The sequence below is a fragment of the Poecilia latipinna genome, unplaced genomic scaffold (genome assembly GCF_001443285.1).
Source record: "Poecilia latipinna isolate Pla-1442-1.1 unplaced genomic scaffold, P_latipinna-1.0 Scaffold218, whole genome shotgun sequence".
In the NCBI taxonomy this organism is placed as follows: domain Eukaryota; kingdom Metazoa; phylum Chordata; class Actinopteri; order Cyprinodontiformes; family Poeciliidae; genus Poecilia; species Poecilia latipinna.
In genome coordinates, this window is record NW_015112834.1 from 402,320 (window position 1) to 425,488 (window position 23,169).

At 41.0% G+C, this 23,169-nt stretch overlaps 1 protein-coding gene across 3 annotated transcripts in view; it reads left to right on the plus strand.

The window, feature by feature from the left end:
• ppp3ccb (protein phosphatase 3, catalytic subunit, gamma isozyme, b) overlaps positions 1–23,169 on the plus strand; it is a 37,063-nt gene that overhangs the window by 7,894 nt on the left and 6,000 nt on the right. For all 3 annotated transcript variants that reach the window (XM_015031822.1, XM_015031820.1, XM_015031821.1), the window contains exons 2-10: positions 12,445–12,642; positions 13,838–13,962; positions 16,923–17,034; positions 17,127–17,272; positions 18,626–18,765; positions 20,095–20,172; positions 20,282–20,376; positions 20,478–20,603; positions 22,372–22,449. In XM_015031822.1, the coding sequence (XP_014887308.1) occupies positions 12,445–12,642; positions 13,838–13,962; positions 16,923–17,034; positions 17,127–17,272; positions 18,626–18,765; positions 20,095–20,172; positions 20,282–20,376; positions 20,478–20,603; positions 22,372–22,449 (1,098 nt within the window). The remainder of the gene's footprint in view (positions 1–12,444; positions 12,643–13,837; positions 13,963–16,922; positions 17,035–17,126; positions 17,273–18,625; positions 18,766–20,094; positions 20,173–20,281; positions 20,377–20,477; positions 20,604–22,371; positions 22,450–23,169) is intronic.

Here is a 23,169-nt window from a genome sequence, read left to right on the forward strand (position 1 = left end):
GGTGATCGGTATCGGTGATCAGCCCTCATGGGTGATCGGTATCGGTATCGACAGGAAAAAACCTGATCGGCACATCTCTAGCGTTAATACTTGTAGTGGACGACTGCAGAAGCTAGCACACTTGATCGTGGTAACCTCTGCTCCCGAGCGTGCAGCCAATCGAGCCAAGGAAAGGGAATGACTTCCTGGAGGAAACAGAGGGGCGGGGCAGGGAACTCCTCAAATGACTCTACTTTGACTACAAATGCCAGTGGTTTCACACTTCTCAGCAAATGGTGATGTGAAGTTGTTTGCAGCCTTTCCAAAACAATAAAACAAAAAGTGTTTTACTTTAAGATGATTCAGCAACTTGGTCGCTTAAGAGATGAAAGTGACTCAGTCTGTATCGATTTTTATGCACTTTTTTTGTTATTGAATAATTATTGTCACAATAAGAAATTAATCAATTAATCACATGATAAATTTAAATGATCTCAGTAGTTTCATTCTGATAATAAATATTTCTCGAAGGTCAGTTTTGTTTACTGAGACATCATAATCCAGTTTATTTATGGATTTGGTTGCATGTTTTTTTTCCTTAATTGTTTTTGTCATGTTTTATTTTGGACATATAACATATCTTCCAGTTCCAGTGTTCCAGCTTATTGGACGTTGAGAGGGCCAACTTGCATTATTATGACATTTTCCATATATTATTTATTAGTTAATTCTTTTAAAATGATCTGAAAACAAAATATTATCATTTATCACAATTATTTGTGTGACAATTTATCGTCCAGTAAAATGTTATATTGTGACATGTCATTGAAATATTGATTATTCTTAGCAAACCTAAAATTTAAGTGTTTGTTAGAACAGCCTAGTCAAAGCCCAAAGTTGAGAAATTGTGGCAAGGCTTTTTAAAAATCCTGTATCCTGTTTAGGCTTGGGAAATTATTGTATAGTTTGCTGCTATTGCTCTTACATTTTTTAATATAACATCAGATCGTTACAATAAGCTTTAACTGATTCTTGTTTTTTTTTTTTTTTTTCTTAAAAATAAATTACAAATAACAAAAAATTTGGCTTTTATTTCAGGCCCTGACGTTACCAGAACATAGTCATATGATTAGCAGAATAAAAACTCAACCACAAAAAACACCTCTTAAAAATACAAAAAATAAAAGCATTTTAATGATAAAGTAGCTCAGTTATCAGGATCTGATGTCGCCGCCTCAGTTCATGTTGATTTTTTTTTTTATATACTCAGTTGTTAGCACAATTGTTTCACAGACTTGCTACTGCTGATAATTTGAAGCTGATATATTTAAAGATTAGGTAACACTTTATTTGAAGGGGGTTGAATAAGACTAACATGACACTGTCATAAACATGACATAACACCTGTCATGAACATGAATAAGCCTTCATGAATATTTATGACTGTTGTCATAAAGCGTCATTCGGTAAATTATGACACTTTTAATACAAAGTTGACATTATTCAAAATGTCTTTGTTATGACAACTTGACATTAACCAAGAAATCATTACTGATATAAATTTGTTATAAAAGTATTACTGATTGCACTTTAAAAATTAGGTAACTTTATATTATTAAAGGTAAAGTTTAAACAGTAAGTTTAAACATTGAGTTTGTAAAGTACTTCTTTAGGACAACTTGATACACCTTTATTGAACAAACGGTGGATAGAAATAGTAAAAATAATCATCCAGTTCAGACAGACAGTCTGAAGGGATTTTAAACATCATTAGTTGGAATTTATCATAACAATAAATCAAAATCTTAGCGTGATTATTAATTCATTAATCATATTCATGATAAACGTTAAATGCCCACCTCTTAGAGGGTGTGAAAAGTTTTTCTGGAGGCACTCTGCTAACTCACGGCAAGGCGGAGCAGTCTGTGGTTATATCGCCATGGAAACGGCTGCTGCAGGCACGCCGATGCATCGCTGCTGGCTTCTTTTAGCTTCCAGCTTACTTACTGATGGAAATCCAATCAGTCCTGCCTTTTGCCTCGCCCGCCATGTTTAATGATTGTGTCTGCATCCATGATTGATGAGGCCCGCCCAGTGAGGAGCAGGGGGCGTGTCCTCTGTGACGCTCCGTTCAGGGATCAGGGCTCAGCTGGCGCCTAGCAACAACAGGTTGGGGTAAGTGTCATGTTTTCCCTCATTTCCACCCGTTCCTGTCCACACAGCAGCAAAGTCATGCTGCTTCTTGCTTTCTCTGCCACTTCAGAGAATGTTGCAACATGTCAGTCGGCGGTCTGCCCTGTATTCTCCTGGAGCGCTGCAGCAGCAGTTCAGCTCTGAAGGCCCAGATGTTTCTTACACTATGGGCATCAACGTTTTTATCCAGGAGCCGGACTGATGGGAGCTCAGGCTCCCTGGATCACTTCACCAGTAATGATCGCTTGTTTGGCTCTAACTTTTATTTTACTGGAGAGACAAAAACTCTCTGAGATTAAAAAAACAAAAAAAAATATTATTACCAGAGTGTCCTGGGCTTTGCAGATACAAACAAGGCAATTCCAATTTTCCTACTTTAAAATAAGTAGCTTGAAACACTGTTAATACCTTCAATAAGAGTTGTTAAAAATCATTTCTGTTTTACTTTCATTTAATTTGAAAGATTTAAGGATGTCTAATTTTAAACCGAAATGATGCTGAATTGAGCCTGCGCTCACTTTTAAAGCCAAATAAAACTGCAAGAAAAAATTAAATTTATAACGTGAAATGATTTGACCTGGGCTGCAAGGTGGTGCAGTAGGCAGCACTGTTTCCTTGCAACAAGAAGGTCCTGGGTTTGATTCCCAGCCCAGATTTGCTCTGGTTTATGTCACAAATCACATCAGTTATGGGTCATATTCCCTCAACATCAAACTAATGATGTTTAAATCTTTCAAAGGATTATTTCTGTGTAATGTGCACTATTCCTGTTCACAGGAATAGTCAAAGTGTACTGTTTGGAGTCGTGTGGTAAATGTTTAAAATTCCTCAGGAAGAAAAGAACAAGCCTAAACCTGAGCTGTCCTCCATGCTGAGCAAAACAGTCACATTTTGACAGTGACACAAATGTTTAAGGTTTTAATATGCTGCCCATTTCCATGTTGTCCTGAAGAACAATAGAAAAGCCTGAGCCTTTAATTGAGCTGACAGTCAGTGTGAGGTTTGTCTTTTAAACACCCAGAACCGTTAAATTACATAAGTATGCCACAAAAATGAGCAACGAGGGCGGCAACTACGATTGTTTTAGTAATCATTTATTCTATCAATTATTTTTATGATTAATCGGAAAAACCTTATGGCACGTTATGCAGATTTTTCATTTAACTTCTTAAGCCTATTTTATATAATATAAATACAATAGTACAAATAAACAGTTCCTTTTTAAATAAGAAAAGTAACATTTTATTGCCTAATATACAGTAAGAGCTTTCTTTTAGTGAATGCTTGATCACAAAGGATGCATCTGCAGATAAAAAAAAATCCTTTCAACATCCATATGTGAAAAGTTCAGACCATATCAGTACAATGGATGGCTCATCTGGAGATTAATTTCTTGGATTAACAAATTAATAACTGGACAGTAAAAGGTGCTCAATAGGAGCCAGTAGAACATATTTGCAGACTAAATATGTTCTACTATCAGTACAGTTTGGACTTACTGCTCTGACTGTGGCGTTCTTCCAGTAATTTGCATGTTTGAGTTTGTATGTGCCAGTTAATGATCAACCAGTTACTAAATTTGTCGACAATTATTTCAATAATTGATTTATCACGATTGATCAGATTAATCGTTTTAGCTCTAACATACTCAAAAGTAAATGTGAAGCTGAAATGCCTCGGAGCAATGCTAGCATTAGCCGTTAGCTTGTGTTTACCAATCAGGAGCATCCTTCATTTTCCATGCTGTTGATTGGCTGTACCCCCAAGAGCATTTGATAGGAAAACCGTCATATTTTACAGTCGTCTATTGATGCATGTTGAAGTAAATTTGGTGTTGAATTGTTAAAATAAGCTGTTCTTAGCATTTTTAAAGGGGATATCAAGTTTTCACTATTCACATAGCATCAGAGTCTATGACTGCTGCACACAGACACAAATACTCTAAAAATTTTGCTTATAATCAAATGTGCCTCTCAAGTAGCCACTTGGATAAAGTAGTGCTACTGTATAACAAGGCAGTGTGCAATAGTTTGGTATTTTTGAAATGTATTGAGCTGCCTTTAGGCAATCGTGGAAAAGCGCAGTTCAAAAAGTAAAACGATGTCAGACATGATCACTTCCTTTACTGATATCACCCTAAGTCCCAATCTTTATCAGAGTTTTGGTTCCCAGACAGGCCCCTCTCACAGTGTAGAGCAGGCTCTGCTCCCATGTTACCACCGCCCTGCAGCTCACTTCTCAGAGTCCTGCTGCTTGTATGTTGTTGGACTTCCTGCAGCCTCCCTTGCCGCAGCAGAAGCTAACATGTTGAAGTTCCTGATGGTCCAGATAAGTTCTATCAGCTGCTGCAGTTTCCTGCCTGTGAGGCCATTTTGATGCAGATGCTTCACACTGTCTACAGGTTTCCACCAGAACACGACACGGCTCTCTTTACAGCAGTCAGTCTTCATTATACTCTGACAATGTGAACCCACACCACAAAACTGAAACCACACAATTTACAAAACACATCAGTGTGTGTGCACTGAATGTGGGTGTTGCTGGCTCTGAGACGAGCCTGTAGGGTTTAGAGTCCGTCGCTGAGAGCAGAGCTACCAGCAGACGGAGACTTCAGCCGTCCAGGCAGTGCAGTTAAAGCATAACCAACTTTCTGAATAAAGAGCACTGAGCCAATCACAGCGGGGGTCTGCTGCAGTTCATGGACAGGTGGTCAGTAGAAGTGTAAGGCTGCATTCAGATGATCACTGAAGCAGCAGCCATACTGTCAGCTAATTTGTGCATGAGCAAAGAGACGTATATCTAGGGAGTTTTTTTTTTCTTTTTGTATGTCATTGATATCGTAAAAATAGTAAATGATTTAAAGAGAATAACATGAAGTAAAAGTAAAAACATCTTAACTGCATTTTGCAAGATTTCTTTTGAAAACAAAAAAATCAAGTATGTGCCCCTGCACCATAATAAAGCATGAAGAGTAATAAATTTGTGCTTTCCATGAACTTATTCTATATAGTCATGTACAGTCCATTAACGCTTTGAGTTAATGGACTGTACGTGTCATAGAAGATGTAATTATTCTAAAAATTACACCAGGAAGCGGTCTGTAGCACAGGGCATTCTGGATAAATGCAACCAAAACAAACGTGTAAAATCTTCATGCCGTTTCTTTCTGTGGTTCTTGGTGCAGCGCCACCACAGGCGGGGAGGGGGTTTCACATTTTCTGCTGAAAATGTAACAAATGTTGTAACTTTGGTCCCCAATGGAACTGAGACTACTGGGCTATTAGGTCTAAAGACTTGGCTCATAAAAGCGGTCGACAGTGGAGTTTACTACTAAAAGTGAGCTGGGTTTGTACGGTGGCCATTGAGGACCCAGCTGAACAAAAAGCAATCAAAAAAAAGACCAAAAGCTGAGCAGTGTTTTACTGAAGCTGTTGACACACAGTGTGATGAAGTCTTCCTCTGTCCCTCCAGCCGTTGATTATTTGACTACCACTTCCTCCTGCGGTCGATGAAGCCTTTTTCTCTCGCTTGTGGTTTTTATTTTCCTCTACAGACTCGAGGCTGGCTTCAGAGGTTGCTCTGTTCAGGCTGCCTCCACACATCGTCACTGGACTGCTTTCTGCCTTGCTGGTGATGAACCAGTTCAGGAGCCAGCGGCATGATTGGCTGGATGTGTGCGACCTGGTTTGCTTTCATTAAACTAGACCACAGAGCCAGCTGTGTGTGTGTGTCCGCGCGCGTGTGTCCGCGCGCGTGTGTGTGTACGCGTGTGTGTGCGTGTGTGTGTGTGTGCGCGCGCGCGCGCGTGCGCATTTGTTTGTAATATCTTGTGGGGACGATTTTCCTGACATATACTGCGTTGTGGGGACCAATTGCTCCTTGTGGGGTCTGGAGCCTGGTCCCCACAAGGGGAAACCCTGTTTTTGGGTCAGGGGTCAGATTTAGGGCTAAGGTATGAATTGAATTTTGGATAGGGTTAGGTATGTGATGGTTAGGGTTAGGAAAAGGGTAAAGGTAAGGTTTAGGCTGTAGAAATGAATGGAAGTCAATGGAAAGCCCCCACAAAGATAGCCACGCAAACGTGTGTGTGTGTGTGTGTGGTGGGGGGTGGAGGGTGTCAGCAGTCTAGGTCCTCTGTGTAAGCTGTATTTACCATCATGTTCTACTTAGAGAAAACAGAAATCTCCTGACAGGGAGATGTTCACCTTTTGAGCAGCTCAGTTCCTTTCCATCAATAAACGCATGGTTCACTGAGTTCATGTGCTTTATTCAAAGCTTTATCATATTCTGTCAACAATAAGAACATGAGAAATAAACAATGAGATAACCATGTATATTGAAGATTAGAAATGAGGACGAGCTTGAGTGTTTTATCCTTCATTGTTGTTTTAACCTGAATGCAATCTTTCCATTTTTAAAACAAATTAACTGACAGAAAACTAGACAGCGACTCAGATCAGAAAACCGTTCAACTCATATTTTAAATGCAAACTGCTACTTTAAAAATTGGCCAAACATCTTATGTTATATCCAGGTAATGGAACACGATGATGATTGAGTTCATGAAATGAGATTTCAGAGAGACTGAGTCAACTAAAAATCTACCTTTTTTCCACAAATATAGTAAAAGTTCAAGGAATCTCAAACTTTTTATAAACCGTGTGGATTATTCCAGTCCAGAGTTCTACTCGTTTTCACACTGTTTTTAAGGAGGCAAATTGGATGTATTTCCTATTGCTTTTCAGGTTCAGGTCTTTTGAACCACATGTGTTCATACTAAGTTGAGGTTCCTTTGATGAAAACTTTTAAATAGCTGTTTAGTTTAGCACTGATGGAAGCTAAGCCTTTCAAGTCCAAATGTGTCGGCATTTTGAATTTTTTCGGCATTTTGAATTTTTTCTAGCTTTTTGTGTATTTGTTGACAATGCCACAGGTACACCAATCCGATAATATCAGAATCAGTACCAGTATTGGGGAAAAAAATTCTACATTGGATATCATTGACAATGTGTCCGATCCATCGGGATAGATCTATTAAGTCTAATTCTATGCTTTGTGCTCTGAGCAACATGCTTTATTTATTTTACATTATATTTAGAATTCCTAACTGCACTTCCTGAACTATTTGAACAAAGGTTTGTTGCAGTTTATTTTTACATGTTTGACAAAGGTAGTCAGCCTATTGTTGGTTTTACGGCCGTTCTCCTGATTGCTCTGACAGAACAGGTTGGAGTTGTTGTTTTTAAATGTTTGACCAACTTGTGAAAATATTGGTGTATTTAAGTGTGCTCTACTGGTGCAGTGTTGCCAAATAAATTTGTAACATTTCTTTATTTTGACTAAACAAACATTTTAAGTCGATTCAATATCGGACTGTAACGGATCAGTATTGGCTGATACTAAACCTCAGATATTTGTATCGGTATCGGAAGTGAAAAAAGTAGTGATCTGATATTATCCTTTAACAGAAAAAACGATGTGCATTGCTACACATGTAACTAAGCATGGTTATGGAAAAACCAAACTGGCAAAATAAAAAAATATTCAATGTTTGTGAAAACTTCTGAGCTGTCAAACTGTCATGTTGGATAACGTACTCTTATGCTACAAATAGGGAAATTTGGACCATTTTTGATATCCGATAATATTGATATTATGATCAACTTACAAATATATATATATATATATATATATATATATATATATATATATATATATATTGCTAAAAAAAATATTGTGTGTGGCTCCAAATCCAGGCCTCCATTGGTTAATAAATTTGATTTCTATTGATGATTTTTGTGTGATTTTGTTGTCAGCACATTCAACTTTGTACAGAACAAAGTATTCAATGAGAATATTTCATTCATTCAGATCGAGGATGTGTTATTTGAGTGTTCCCTTTATTTTTTTGAGCAGTGTATATATATATATATGTAGTTGTAAACTACATTAAACTAATTTTGTATCAAAATATTTCACTACTGCTTTGACACCTTTGGGGGGAAAAACCCCAATCAGAAACAAAACGGTATATTATTATATTAATTGCTCATATCAGCCCAGTTTTATTTATCAGACTGATACGGATATGTTGAAAATTGACTAATATCAGCCGATACCGATGTTGTGCCGATATATCGGGCATCCCTAGCTACAGATTTATTTACAGGTTTATTACAGAGTATTGACATTTGCATATTTTTACACCATACTTTACACATAAGAGGTTTTATAGCTGCAATAAAGATACAAATTTGATCACATACCAATTTTATTACCAATACCTTACAGTACTTTGCAGTTGAAACTGTGAAAATTTACTGTAGGGCAACACTGAATTAACTTAGCTTCAACTTCCTACTGCTGCTCTCAAAGTTCTGTTCATCAGAACTGTCATGCACCCTTTACAGTTCATATGATGAGCTCAGCAGGCTACAGTTCTACCAGATGTTTTCCAGTTGCTGCTGCTGCTAGTCTGAAGGAATTTTGCAAAATTTGTATTTCAATTAGTCCGATAGTGTCCTTTCTGGTTTTGATTCTTTGACTTGACCAATCAAAACACTCCAAAGAATGCATCAGCTGCCAGCTAGTCAGTGTCTATCTCTTCATTGTGGGGGGAGTTCACAACTTGCAGAGCAAGAAACGGAATGAAATGAGAAGTATTTACACACATGCTCGTACATGGCAGTCACTGAGGCGGGAAAGAATTCAGTGTGTAAGAACAAGAAAGCTGCTTGGGCTGTTCTTGAAAGGCATCATTGTGGCGTCAATGTTTTTTTTTTTTTTTTTAAGGCACGCACGTAAAACTGAAGGTCCACAGGCCAAATCCGGCCTGCCTGTCAAATTTGTTTTATGTGTATAGTGCCAAATTACATCAGTGTGGAAAGATAGTTAAATTTGAGAAGGACTCGTGGAATGCAGGAATTGTAATTAATCAATATTTGAAGAGTTTGTTGTTATTAATACATTCTGCCACAATGAGCCCTCTGACATTTCTCATCTTTATGTAATGAGAACTAAGCACTATAATAAACTTCACCATGGAGATGGGGACATCCTCCTCCGAATAAAGTTATTGACCAAACATGCATTGGCACTTATCAGTTGTAAACTACATTAAACTAATTTTGTATCAAAATCTTTGCAAACTACATTTTCATAGTTACATTTTTGCAAACATTGAACTAAAATTTGTACTGTCTTAACCAAAGCAAAGTCACATAGTCCATATCTGTATCTCAGGTTTATCAGCATATTTATCAGGCATCTCATTTGAATGCATTATATTTATTTAACATACTATTTAAAGTATGCTATTTACTTTAAATAGCAAATGGCATACTTACTATGCTTTGTACTGCGACCTCTGTGTACCACTCCAACCTGGTAGCTGCAGGACATTTTAATGAGTGGTCAGTGAAAGATGATGATCGCAGTATTCTTTTCAGTTTTACTCTTTGTATTTGCAGAATTGTTGAGATGACAGATATCCCGTTAAATGAAGTATCAGGAATATCTTGAATAAAGCCAGTAGCTGTTGTTGCTGGTGTGATGTCCCACCCTCAGCCAGCTACACACAGCCAGTTTTTACAATTTTCACAAACTGCTTGAGGCAGTGCAGATTATTGTGTTCACCTGCCAAATCTGTACAGGGAACACACAGCTCTGCAGAGTGGAGGAGGGGTAGTGGTATGGGCTGCTGCCATTAACACTGCATTAGTTGAAGTTCAGTTCCCACTCACTGAAGTTTGACGAACTCCTCAAATTCACTGTGATCTGAAGGAGCTGATGTTCTCAAAACAACATTGGTTAGTTGGTTATTAAGATGAGGTGTGGTATGTTTACAGTCAGGGTTCCAATAAACGGTGTTCTCTACAGGGACTGTACCAATAAAAGGCTGCTACAGCAGAAATAAAAAGATCTCTTGGCTTTGCCGCTGCCTCCTCCGTGTGATCCGTCAGATTTCTCTGTGAAAATGGTATTTTCCAGGAATCGAGCTGCTTGGTATTTCCTCCGGGGGCTGGGCTGGGCTGTGCTGGGCTGTGCCGTGCCGTGCCGCACCGCGTCGCACTGCCAGAGTGTCTGGTCAAGCCTCAGCACGCCATCGTAGCTCATTGACTTGATTACAGCCCTATGAAAAAGTCTGAACACCAAGCTGACTTCCAACACACTGACAAAGTACAGCAGCAGCCACTTTATGGTCTGCACAGAACATTCCTGGTTCACACTTAAACATTGCTGAACTTTGTTCTACCTGAAACGGAGAGGAGACACTCTGAAATGATGTAATCAGAATGAAATGATCAGACTGAATGGATGCTCATGGGAAATAAGGTGGTGACTGAAGGGTGGGTGTTGGGAGGTGGAGTAGGAGAGAAATGTGCCTTTGGAACAGAATTGGGTAGAAGCAACAATTAATGACAAACCGGTTAGGTGACATCATTCTAGTTCACGCTGTAAGATTTTTGTCCCAGTTTTCTCCTTCCGATCATCTTGAGAGAGATTCCTGCCATGTGTGGTGTGTTAGTGTTCTGGTCCGCTCGGAAAGACGTTGTCATGTGTGGAAACTCTCAGGTTTGGAAAATCGGCCAGAAGTTTCGAAATCTTGTCGTGTGAACAAGGCATTAGCTTTCTGTCTGACGCTGGAGCAGCGCTGAGTGACGTGACCTGAAATGATCACAGTAACTGTTCAACACAGCGGTTAAAAAAAAAAAAACACACACTCAGGATGAAAAGAAAAGCAACTCTACAGCCGTCCTCCTTCTCTGATCTAACAGTGCAGCTTCAGTATAAAAGTTAAGGTACAGAAGGTTTGAAATAACTGTTGCTTTGTGTTTGGGGTAAAATTCAAATGCTGATGATAATCCCAATGAGTTCAAAGTGGATTAGGGGAGACCGGGAATGATTGTAACGATTGTTCCTTTGGTATATTAACTCCTTGATGTTTGGAGACGGAGTTCTCAAAATGTTCTTCAATATACCCGTGTGTGTTTACTACAAACGGCTCTGGTTGAAAACGCTGGAAGAATATCAGGGACTTGGTGAGTTACACAGATGTCCTTTGTTACATCTTACCTCACCACTTTGGTAGTTTGTAACAATAAGACCAAAATAAGCAACTATAAAGGCAACTGGTTGTGCCGTCTCTCAACCTTATCAGCTCAGTGCTGCATATAAAACAGTTCCACAGCCTGCCACAGAAAGCAATTAATGTCATGATAATTTAAAATGAGTTCAATAATTTCTATTCTAATATTTTGAAGGCCAATTTTGTTCAGAGCTGTAATAATAATCCATTTTATTTATTGTTTTTGGTTGTTTTGCATATTTAAAATGTCTTCCAGTTCCAGTGTTGTTCTGTACAAAATGATGTTCCATTAGTCTTTGAAAGGGCAAACCTATGTTATTATGCTGTTATCAATATATTGCTTAAAAAATGGACACAAAAAATATTATTAATTTCTGGGACAATTCTTCATCCAGCAACATTTCTTACCTAGCAGGCCTGACCGTTTTCTTGTGAGCGGTCTACTGTGAGGCGCCGAGCGCGTGGTGGTAAAAATGGACTCGGACGCATCTAGTGGACGAGTCTGTGCCAACTTCCAAGCAGTAAAGTACACCAGAGTTCATGTGGTCTGAAGAGATGTCTTCAGGAGTTTTCATCATTGGTAGATGAGGGAAGCTAAGCCCCGATGGGGAAATGATGCTCCATAGTGCGATGAAGCCATTTCCCCTGTTCTGCATGGAGCTTGAGCGAGAACGGATTTCTACTGCGAGGATCTGAAGTTGTGGCAGCTGCCGTTCTGAAAGCGTCTTCGTGGCATTCAGGTACTTTGTCTCTGTGTCCTTGTGGAGGATACTTCCTGCTGCAGCTCCGTTTTCAAAGCCTTTCTAAAGAGCTGCATCCTCCAGCAGAAGCCACTCATTCAGAGGACAGAGCTGCCTTGGCATCAGGCGTTTCACAGAACAACTCTATCCAAATAACTTCTTGAATGAAGCAAAATTTATAAAGAGACATTTGTCGTCAACATGTGGTAAGGGTTGAGATATTTTATTAAAAGCCACTCAGAAAGAGGGTGCGTTTTTCTGCCTCACCTTGGGTTCTCAGTTTGGGTAAGAGCTCTTCCTGCCTCTGTAAGGTAAAACATCCGAGCAGGAACGGCTCCATCGCTCATGTCCTGTCCTCACAGTGAACCCTGGGTTTATCAGTGTGTTTGTATCGTTGACGTCAGAGCCTCACCCCACTGTCTTTCTCCCCCACCATGTTTTCAGCGGTGCCATATCCTCCCGGTACACGCCTGTCGGTCAAAGACCTGTATGCAGATGGGAAGCCCAGCCTGGAGCTGCTGAAGGCCCATCTGGTGAAGGAGGGCCGGCTGGAGGAGGAGGCGGCCCTGCGGATCATCAACGAGGGAGCCAGCATCCTGCGCAAGGAGAAATGCATGCTGGAAGTGGAGGCGCCCATCACAGGTACACCAACCTACATTCTAATGTATCTATGAATGCCCTGAAAACTAGATCCGTTAGTGGTGAACAAATCTGTTTTGGGTAAATCCAGCTGAAATAGCAGCAGCTGTAGAGTCTGTGATGTTTTACTGTCCCTTTGCAACAGTTGGGTTCCTCATGAAAGCAGGGAGAAAAGAACCATCTCTTTATAGTTTCTATGGTCACACAGAAGTTTATATTTCTATTCATATTAGGACTTTGTATTATCTTCCATTCATTTTAGTAACTGCATTAATGCCTAAGCCAGACATTTTCCCTAAGCATAAACTTTTCTAATTTATTCAAAACCCTTATCTTAACTAAAACCTAATTAACACAAGTTGATCAAGGTTTCATTTGCTTCTAATCAAAGCAACACTAAAGAGCTGGATTTTATCCTTGATTTAAAGGGACTCAGTGTTTTATCTGTTATGCAGTTTTCTGGATGGGTCCTGCTGCAGCAAACAGACAGATAGGTCGAGGCTGGTTCAGATAGGGCTCTTCCCCTTTTTAATAAATGAAGTGATAATTTAAATAGTGATCACACCAGCTCACCTCCTGGCTCCTTGCAGTTGGAACCATCTGGAGCCCAGTCACTGCTCCACAATGGGACCAAACTACATCCCAGATGGTTACTGCCGCTTTCTGCAGTAAGCATGTTCCCTGAAGTCTTCCACCGTCTTTGCAAATAATGCAAACATGTTAAACTTGATCTCAGTATAATAACCAAACATCTATCTGTCTGGAGTTAGTTGTTAAAACAAGGATCCAACCAGTTTTTCTTTTTCATGGAAATAATAAAAGCCTTCCATGTAACTCTACACCTTCCCTTCAGCCTGTAGACACTGATCTCTGATATGCAAATGATCCCACCTTGCCCAGCTGCAGCTTCCAGTCTGTTCAGACACACTCCACTTTTTTCTGTCACACACACACCAACATAGATCTGTCTGAAACCTTTGCAATCTATTTTTGACTTTAACAAAATAGGAACTATTCCAAATAAATGCTTTCTCTCCCATTTTCCATTTGACAGCAGAATACGGAAGCATAGAAATAGTCCTCCTAGATTCCACAGGTTTTCAGTTGAGACCCGATGCAGAGTTTTCTAAATGTTTGGAGAACTGAACCCAGCTGTGTGTGTGTGTGTGTGTGTGTGTGTGTGTGTGTGTGTCCCCAGTGTGTGGGGACGTCCACGGCCAGTTCTTTGACCTGATGAAGCTTTTCGAGGTGGGCGGCTCACCCAGCAACACCCGCTATCTGTTCCTTGGAGACTACGTGGACCGAGGCTACTTCAGTATCGAGGTAGGACTGCCCAGGGCTCCACTTCCTGCCTCCTGCTGGAGGTACATGGGGAAACTAGTTGGTGTAAAATTATAGATCTTAAAGGGAATCAATCTGGATTGGCTCATCGGTGCTTTTCAGAAAGTATAGATTGGAAATCATCCACAGATGTCAGCTTTCTCTTGCTCATTTAATCCGTCTTATTTAAAGGGGCAGTATGATGTCTGTTCCAGGCACATAGTGTCAGTTTATAGCACAATCAAGTAACTATGTTACCTTAAGTTGTTATAAAAATGCTGTATGCATTAAATATGATTTAAAAGAAATTTGACAATATTTAACACCTTAAGATTGGGTATCTGTCTCTTTAAAAACTCCTGTTATTTCTGACACTCTGCCTTCGGGAAGTCATCACAACATGGCTCCTCTGTTATTGTTTTTTACTGCGTTTCACTGAGAAGTAGCTCTATAATGAGCCCAGCAGATGCTCAGTCCCATCAGGTGTTTGCTAATTGCTTCTGGCTAGTCTGAAGGAGCTGAATGGTAGAGTGGTGGGGCAGGGCTGCTCTGTGAGGCAGAGTCTAGGAAGCCTGGAACTTGCATCTCTTAGGAGGAGCTTCATCCTCATAGGCGGTACTAGGTCCACACAGGCATTGTGTACAGCTGAATGGTTACCATGGAGATTAAGGATTTCTCAAACATGCATGAAAGAATCAAAGCAACACTCCAGGTCTGCTTTTGATGAAAGAATGACATAATAACATGATGCAGATCTAAAAAAATATATAAATTTTACATAACACTGCGCCTTTAACCTTCTTCTAGTCATTTAACAGTGGAGTTTTGTCCGTTTCAGTAAACAAAGGCACAGACACGAAGAACTGTTCCATAAAGAGAGGCGTTACACGAGGATGTAACAAGTGAACCTTCACAGCTTTAAATAGTGTAGGAAATGAAAGACTCTTTGTTGGTCTTCTCACACCCCTGACTGCCAGACTCGGCGCCCCACCCATACGAACACTCTTGGTTAAACACAAGCCTGCCAACGCCTCCCTCTCTGACTGTCTGAGGGTTCTGGGCTGAGGAGTGGACTGTGTGTTTTCTGGCTGGCAGCCTTTCTACAGCTGACTTCCAGGAGCCCAGAGCTCATTAAACATCCGCTGCTTCTCTGGGCTCCTTTAATGGAGACGCCGTTAGTCTTCAGACTGACTCGTCATCCAGATCACTCGGTCAGCTTGACCACTGCACTATCATCTGCCTATAAAAATACACATAGTGTTAAAACTTTGGAATTTTTGGTTTGACAGATTTAAAATATTCTTTGAAAAAACCCTGATGAGTTCCTCAGATTGCATGAATTAAATCACTAACAAAGGTAATCATCAACTCCTCCTTCAAACAGTCTTCCTGCTCCTACAGCAGGGAGCTAATTATAGCTACATATGGTTTTTCTCCTGTGTCTGAGCCAAATGAGTGATTGTTCATCAGTATTTTTTCCTCCCCTTCATGTCGTCACACATGAAGGCTACATTCACACATCAGGTGAACACGACCCAAATCCAAGCAATCCAGTTCCCATTTGTTTTCACTCCCCCAAAAAATCTACTCTTTTGGATACGGATCTGATTGTTTTCAAAGTGTTTGGCGTCTGAACCATATTGTCGCATTTTATCTGACTTCTGTCACTGTCGTGAGACATGCATCACGAATCTGCACCAGAAGAAGCCAGATGTGGTAAATCCAGACCTGAACGATGTTGATCTCCAGTTGCTCCCGTGGGAGTTTTCTACAGAGCCTGGCTGTTGATCAATGATCACATCAGCTGAATCCCTGTACCGGTTAATGATTCTGTCCCTCCTGATCCGGTGTTATCCTGGAAACGGTTACAGATGCTTATTAGTGCTGCAGACCGGCCCGGTCCAGCCCGGTCCCGTCTTCCTGTGCAGTTTGCTGAACTCTGGTTAAACTACAGATCAGATCAGCTTTGTTCTGGTCTGACTGGTACTTTGAAATACTCCTTCAGTTTTCTTCTGCCAGGTTAGAGCTACAGTAGTACAGTAATGGCTTCCATTCTTCCAACTGAGAGAGAATTACATCCCACTATCTTCTTTATTATGGAGATTCAAGACGGTATATAAAATATAAATATACAGAAGTTTATTTGGATTATTGGGAGAAGAAAAAATTCTGACAAGAAAGTGTTTTTGAATTGAAATTCCGAATTCTGACTTTTGATCTCAGAGGATAAGTCAGAATTGCTTTTTCCCCACAGTTGCTCTAATCCTCTTCTGTACGAACTACACAAAATAAATAACATGAAATAGTTATTTAAATAAATATTCAAATGTAAAAATACCTCAATTTATTAAAAATAGATTTAATTATTTGTGCCTCAAATGTATTGATTTCATTTTAAAAACTAGATCTAATTATTTCACTCTTTAATAAACCATTTCAGTTTGCTGTATTGAAGCGCGTCATGAATTGATTTAACTGTCAACTCGGTGGGCTCTTCTGATTGGTTGCAAGACTTCCTGCAGGAGATCCTTCTGGCCAACAGCATCACCATCCATGACCACTTCCTGAAGATACTTGCATGAAATTAGTTTGATTTCCATTGGAGATTAAGTATTTCTGAGCTTCTGATCCATTTGCTTCCTTAGGTTTTTTTCTGGATCCTTGTCATTTGGTCTGTTTCTAGTGAGGAGGAGTACCATGTAGGTCTGATTTCACGGTTTATTGATTACTGAGGTGATTACATGGAGGTGAATGATGAGATGATCTTAACCGTGGAAACGTCTCTTCCGCTCTGCTGTATTTTTTATTTTTTTTAAGACTCATCAGAAAAGGGAAGTTGTCAGAAATCTCCCACTGGAGCTGCTGGGAACAAAGTGATCCAGGCAGAGTGGCTGCTGAAGCAGAAAGTCAGCAACTTGTTGTCTTGTTGGACCAACCGTCTCTTCCCATGTGTGTGTCTGCAGTGTGTGCTGTACCTGTGGGCTTTGAAGATCAACTACCCTGACACGCTGTTCCTCCTCAGAGGGAACCATGAGTGCCGACATCTCACAGAGTACTTCACCTTCAAGCAGGAGTGTAAGTCAGGGCGCTCAGCTTCCGCAGTGAACGACTGGATTCTCAGAGCAGTAGCACCGTGTGCTCAGAGTGTGTGTCTGTGTGTCCTCCAGGTAAGATAAAGTACTCTGAGCAGGTTTATGATGCCTGCATGGAGGCGTTCGACTGCCTGCCTCTGGCCGCCCTCCTCAACCAGCAGTTCCTCTGCGTGCATGGAGGCCTGAGCCCTGAAATCACCTGCCTGGACGACATCCGAAAGGTGAGAAAAACCTTAACATAATGCTAAAATATAAAACAAACAGGCTTTGGTTGTTAACAGTCATGATTTCAAGTCTTGTTGAATGCACATCTGATGTTTTCTGTATGATTTCTAATAACCTGAGGAGTGTTTGGCAGTTCAGACCTGACCTACTCTGGGTAGGTCAGTGGGGGCTGAAGGTGCACCAATGAATCGGCCCCGATTTCATTAATTTTGGGAAACTGGTGATCGGCCGATGCATGTGAAACTGATCTTATCTTCCTCTGCAAAGGTCTAAAATCATTCACTGTCCCCTGTCTGCTGTGAGGTCTGACTGACAGACTGGCCCATCAGGTCATGTTTGCACTTTTGCAATAGCCACCCCACTGCTGCCAACTCAGCGATTTTCTTTCTATATTTAGTGACATTTCTGACAAAAAAAAAAAAAAAAAAAGGGTCGGCCAATATTGAAATGGTCAGGTCAGGTTTTTTTAAAGATCAGCCAGAAAACTGCAGTCAGCATCTAGTCGGACCTGTGGTGACTTGAAGATGCAAAGTTGATCTCATCAACTTTACATCAGCATAGGTGTGGAACAAGACGCTGTAATGCCCTATAAACTTGGCTGTGAGTTGCATGTCAAAATCAAGTAAAAGGAGTTGAGCCTGAGAATGGAGCCTTGAGGAACTCCATGTGCTCAGAGTATGATGGACCAAATCGAACAAATTAGGACTGTGGTCAATGTGGGGCAGTTCCAGAAAATCTTTCCTGATTTTCCAGTGAGATCCACTATTTGTTGACCGAACATTTTGATACCACAAAGATAAAACATAGTCGTAGTCTGAGTGTTGAGGCAGTGATAAGAGGAAGAGTGGCCATTAATTCCTCTTTAACGTTGATCCGGCCCAGGGAAGACGGGTTTTTTTTGTTTTTGTTGCTATTGCGGCTAAAGTTTGCTTTGCAAGATGCTAATTTCCAAACAGCTAACATTGAGTCATGCTAGTGCAATTATGAACGCGACGCACTAATACGTCTCATGTTTGTTTCAAGCAGTGACTTTTTCTGTCACCCAATCAACGGACTGAGTTGTGTGACTTCAGTAGCTCCACCCTGACCAGACTGTTGTACAACTGAAGGGGGAAACATAGCTAATTCAGTTCCACAGTGGCTGAAGGATGACCAGATCAATGTTTTGGGTTAGCCAGCAACTAGAAACTCAAAAGTGTTTTGAGTTAGTGAGGCGGCCTACAAACCTGACTGAGCTTCAGCGGTTCCGTCAGGAGGAAGGGACCAGAGCTTCTGAAGACAAATACAAGAATCCTGAAGAAGGAAACTAAAATCATCAGTGTTGTTGTCTAATAAATGTTTGTGTGCAGCTGGACCGCTTCAAGGAACCCCCTGCATTCGGGCCCATGTGTGACCTGCTGTGGTCGGACCCGGGGGAGGACTACGGCTCAGAAAAGACCCAGGAACACTTCTCCCACAACAGCGTACGAGGCTGCTCTTATTTCTACAGGTACGGCCCTCTGGCTGCCTCGCACGCCGTTAATCTGGCCTGCTCCCAAACAGCGGCTTATCTCCAGATAAGTGACGGCTGGTTAAATCCTCTGTCACACAAATATTGGAAACAAATATTAGCATTCTCCTCTCTGTCTTAATATTTGTATGGAATCAGCCATGTTGACACCAAACATGGGTCATAAAGGAGACGGAGCTGCTTCTGCCTCTGCTTTATATTGGCTCAGAGGCAGAGCACACACAGGATGGGGGAAGGAGGGGTCTGGCTTCAAACTGGAGTCACTTTCAGGATGATAGAAAATAAACCACATGAGCACTAGATGATTATTTCCAATTCACTTCAGACCACTGATGTGATCTGTTTTTTGTTTTTATGGTTACAAGCATCAGTAAGACAGTTCAGCAGTCGCTTCAGGAAGTTAGAATGTTGCATTTGCAACTATAAATGCAAATTCTCTCAACAAATTTGTGCCAAGTTGCAATTTTCAAATGCAATTTTTCTGTGAATCTAACCAATCACCTCAAAGTTTTCTGTATGTGCCTTTCTGACCAATTTCTGAACCTCGACTGAATTTTGACCAATCTCCTTCGTCCCCTTCTAATTGAACTTCCTGTTTCGTGTCTTGAAAGCCGAACCTGTGAGATGAGTGACGGTACAGGTTAACATTTGCCTTTTTTGTAAAAACCAGTCTGAGATGTTCGGTAGGATTTACTTCTACTGTGTCTACAGTTCATGTCAACCTGAGTGACCAATATGGAATTCCTCTTTTGCACTTTGACCTCTCCTAAGGACAGGTTTTGATTTGTATCAAGGTACCTGCAAATGTTATTTGTACTTTAAACATTAATTGTGTTCAAATCCTGTCTTTTGGGAACGTTTTGTGCACCAATTTCTACTTTTTAGTAAGACCAGGTTATGGTAGAAATAAAGCTTTCACAGAATTTGCAACTTTGACCTCAACATTTTGAAAACGGTGCAGCAAAATCAGAAATTTTATGCCACATCTATCACAAAAAAAAGTCTGCTCTAATGTTGCAAATGATGAGTGGATTTGCATTAATAGTTGTGATCTCAACATTGCAGCTTCCTGCAGGGACTGCTAACTGCATGCAGCAGTGTGCTGTGTGTCCTCAGAGGCCTGCAGTGGTAGAAGTGGGTTAGAAGCCCCCACCTATGGCCCCCCTAAAGCCTCGACCTTATTAAATCCCTAATTTTAGTACTGCTACCGTCTCTGGTAATCATCTAGTTAAAGCAGCCATCTTTACTGTCATGGCAACAGAGTTGGAGCGGAGGCGAGGCAGCAGTAACTCTGTGTTGTTTGTGCAGTTACCCGGCGGTCTGCGACTTCCTGATGAACAACAACCTGCTGTCTGTCATACGGGCTCATGAAGCTCAGGATGCAGGGTGAGTCTGGTAACCTATGGAGTGGGTTCATATTCTGACTGCTTGTGTTCATCCTGAAATGTCCTGTCCTGATGTCCCGGGGACGTCCCCTCCTGTCTCTGTCCTGCAGGTATCGAATGTACAGGAAAAGTCAGACAACAGGCTTCCCGTCTTTAATTACAATTTTCTCCGCTCCAAACTACCTAGATGTGTACAATAATAAAGGTAGGAGAAGCGCACACTGGAAACCATGGATACGGGCTGGAGACCTTGGGTCCCTCGCAACAGAACATGGAGATGTTGACGTGTTTGTGTTTTGTCCTCAGCTGCGGTGCTGAAATATGAGAACAATGTGATGAACATCCGGCAGTTTAACTGCTCCCCTCACCCCTACTGGCTGCCCAACTTCATGGACGTCTTCACCTGGTCCCTGCCCTTTGTTGGGGAGAAAGGTCAGCCTCCCAACCTCTGCCACACACACGCACACACACACACACACACACACACACACAAATGGCTTGAGACCAAACCTGTTAGAAAGGTACACACAACCCCAATGTGCTTCTGAGCAGCTGTTGAAGGAAACTGGGAACTGGTTAAGAGGTAACTGGTTAATCTACCCAGCTGTTCATCTGACTGAGGCAGCGGGTTAAAAAGAAAAGGGAGAAAATTCCCTTTTTTATTTTATTTTTTTTAATCCTATCTGTAAACTCTTAAAGGAGTGGTGTTATGTAAAATCGACCTTTGGGGCTCTACATCATGCTATCTCTAGAGTGTTACTTTCATTTGTTCGTTCATGTTTGAGAAATTATTTAATCAAGTACTTCGTTACTGTACTTAAGTACAATTTTCGTGTATCTGTACTTTACTTAAGTAGATTTAATAATGGATACTTTCTACTTTTACTCCACTACATTTTACAGTAAGTATCTGTACTTTCTACTTCACTACATTTCTACTAAACCGTCGCGTTACTCGTTACATCCAAGTTGCGCTTTTTGTCCGTTAAAATGTGAAGTTCAGGGTCTTAAGGTGGCGCCGTAAAATCCAAGCAATAACGTGACTTAGTGTCTGTTGTCACCCATCGCCTCCACCTTTACTCGCACGCGGAGCTCCAGACATGCGCAGTGGTTTCCTCTGAGCGGGAGAAGATGTCTGTCTGATCGTCAGTAATATAATAGTGCTGCATAAACCATAATATATGGCGACATGTAAAATCAGCAGCGCTTCGCTTTCACAGACGGTGGGGACTTCTGTCCAACTTTTAGCGTCACTTGGAAGGAAAGCTTAAAGAAAGGTAAGATCTGTGGACGTGATGCTAGCAAAGCTAACTGTACAGAGACACACATGTTGCATCTGCGATGAAAAAAAGTTGTCACTCAGGCGCTGAATTATTATATGGAGGTGTTGACAGAGGTGTGGCGTTTATGGGACAACGCTGTGACCAAAGTCGGCTTTAAAGTGATATGACATTCAGGAACGATCCGATTCTTCTGAACGGATCTTTACTGATTAAATTTATTTCAGCTCTATTTCAGTTTTATGGGAATGTGGATTTTCAGATCAATTTATGAAGCAATTTTGATAGGCAAAACTTAATTTTTTTGTGTTATGTAGCGTGGGGTGCTGGTCTTGTTTAGGTGGTCTTGACTACAACTCTGCTACGTGGCTCATCGGTTGCATCCCCTCCCCCACCCACCTTCTTTCCATCCCCTTTCAGTTGGATTTCTTTCAAAATAAAAGCCACTAGTGGCAAAAAAATAAAGTGAAGTTCATGCTATGTTAGGACAGGAGACAAGATGTTTCCATCCCTGAAATTATGATGCTTAGAATCACATATCTAATTCTAAACTATGTTAGAGAGTAAACATAATAAAAACATGCTTTTTCTGTGGCATTGTTCATTAAAATGGCACATTTCTAATGTATTAAAATTAAATGCGGTCGGTTCACTTAATGATATTGTATTAGTGATTCAGCAAGTACTTTTACTTTTAATACTTAAGTATAAAGCCAGTACTTTTTTACTTTTACTTAAGTACAAATGTTAATGTGGTAGTTTTACTTTTACATTTTTTGAGTACTTTCTCCACCACTGGCTAAAAGTACCAGGATCTCCAGCCACTTTATTCTTCAGGCGTCTGCTTCATTGATCACATTTCCAGCCTGTGCTGCTGTAGTTTTAACCACACGCTGCCACCTGCTGGTGTGTTTTCACAGTGACGGAGATGCTGGTGAATGTGCTGAACATCTGCTCCGACGACGAGTTGATGTCCGAAGGGGACGACACGTGTGAGGGTAGGAGTTCTTCTTCAGCTTCTGCTGCAGCCCACATCTTAAGATGGAGAGGTGACGGGTGACAGGAAGTGTCGTCGTGTCCAGCTGTCGCTAACAGAAGCTAGTGCTGAACCTGCAGCTCACTGACTGAGAGCTGAGAAGATCTGGGTCTGTCACACACTGGTGCAAACACACCCCCGTGTGTTAGTGTACATGAAGGGACATGTCGGCCTGCGCGCGCGTGTGTGTAAGACCTGGCATGCTGCCATGCTGACATACAGCAGGCGTTTAACACTGAATTTGATTAATCAAATATAGCGAGGCCAGATGAGGAAGTGAAACCCTGGAGGAAGTGGAGCTGTTCAACTTCTTCTCTTCCAGCTGCAGAACAAGTCAGGCTGCTGCTGCCAGGCTGCGCTCACACTGCCTCAACGCTCTTAGAAGTTTATAAATAATTAGTAACATAACGGATGATGTAGTAAAATGACCAGCATGGTGAGAAGCTGACAAATCACAATACTGACGATTATGTAATTAAGGCCATCCAACATGTTGGTGCTGTGTGTGAAGCTGGAAAGACTCTGAACAGCAGGATTTCTTAATCTCGCTTCGCTCCAGCGGAGGAATTCCCAGAAGCCTCAGTGGTAGAAATTTTTCGTGATGATTTAGTTCAAAGTAAAGCTGGACGAGATATCAAGGAACGAAAGTGTTCCGCGGTCGCTAAGGAAACGGCTTCAGCAG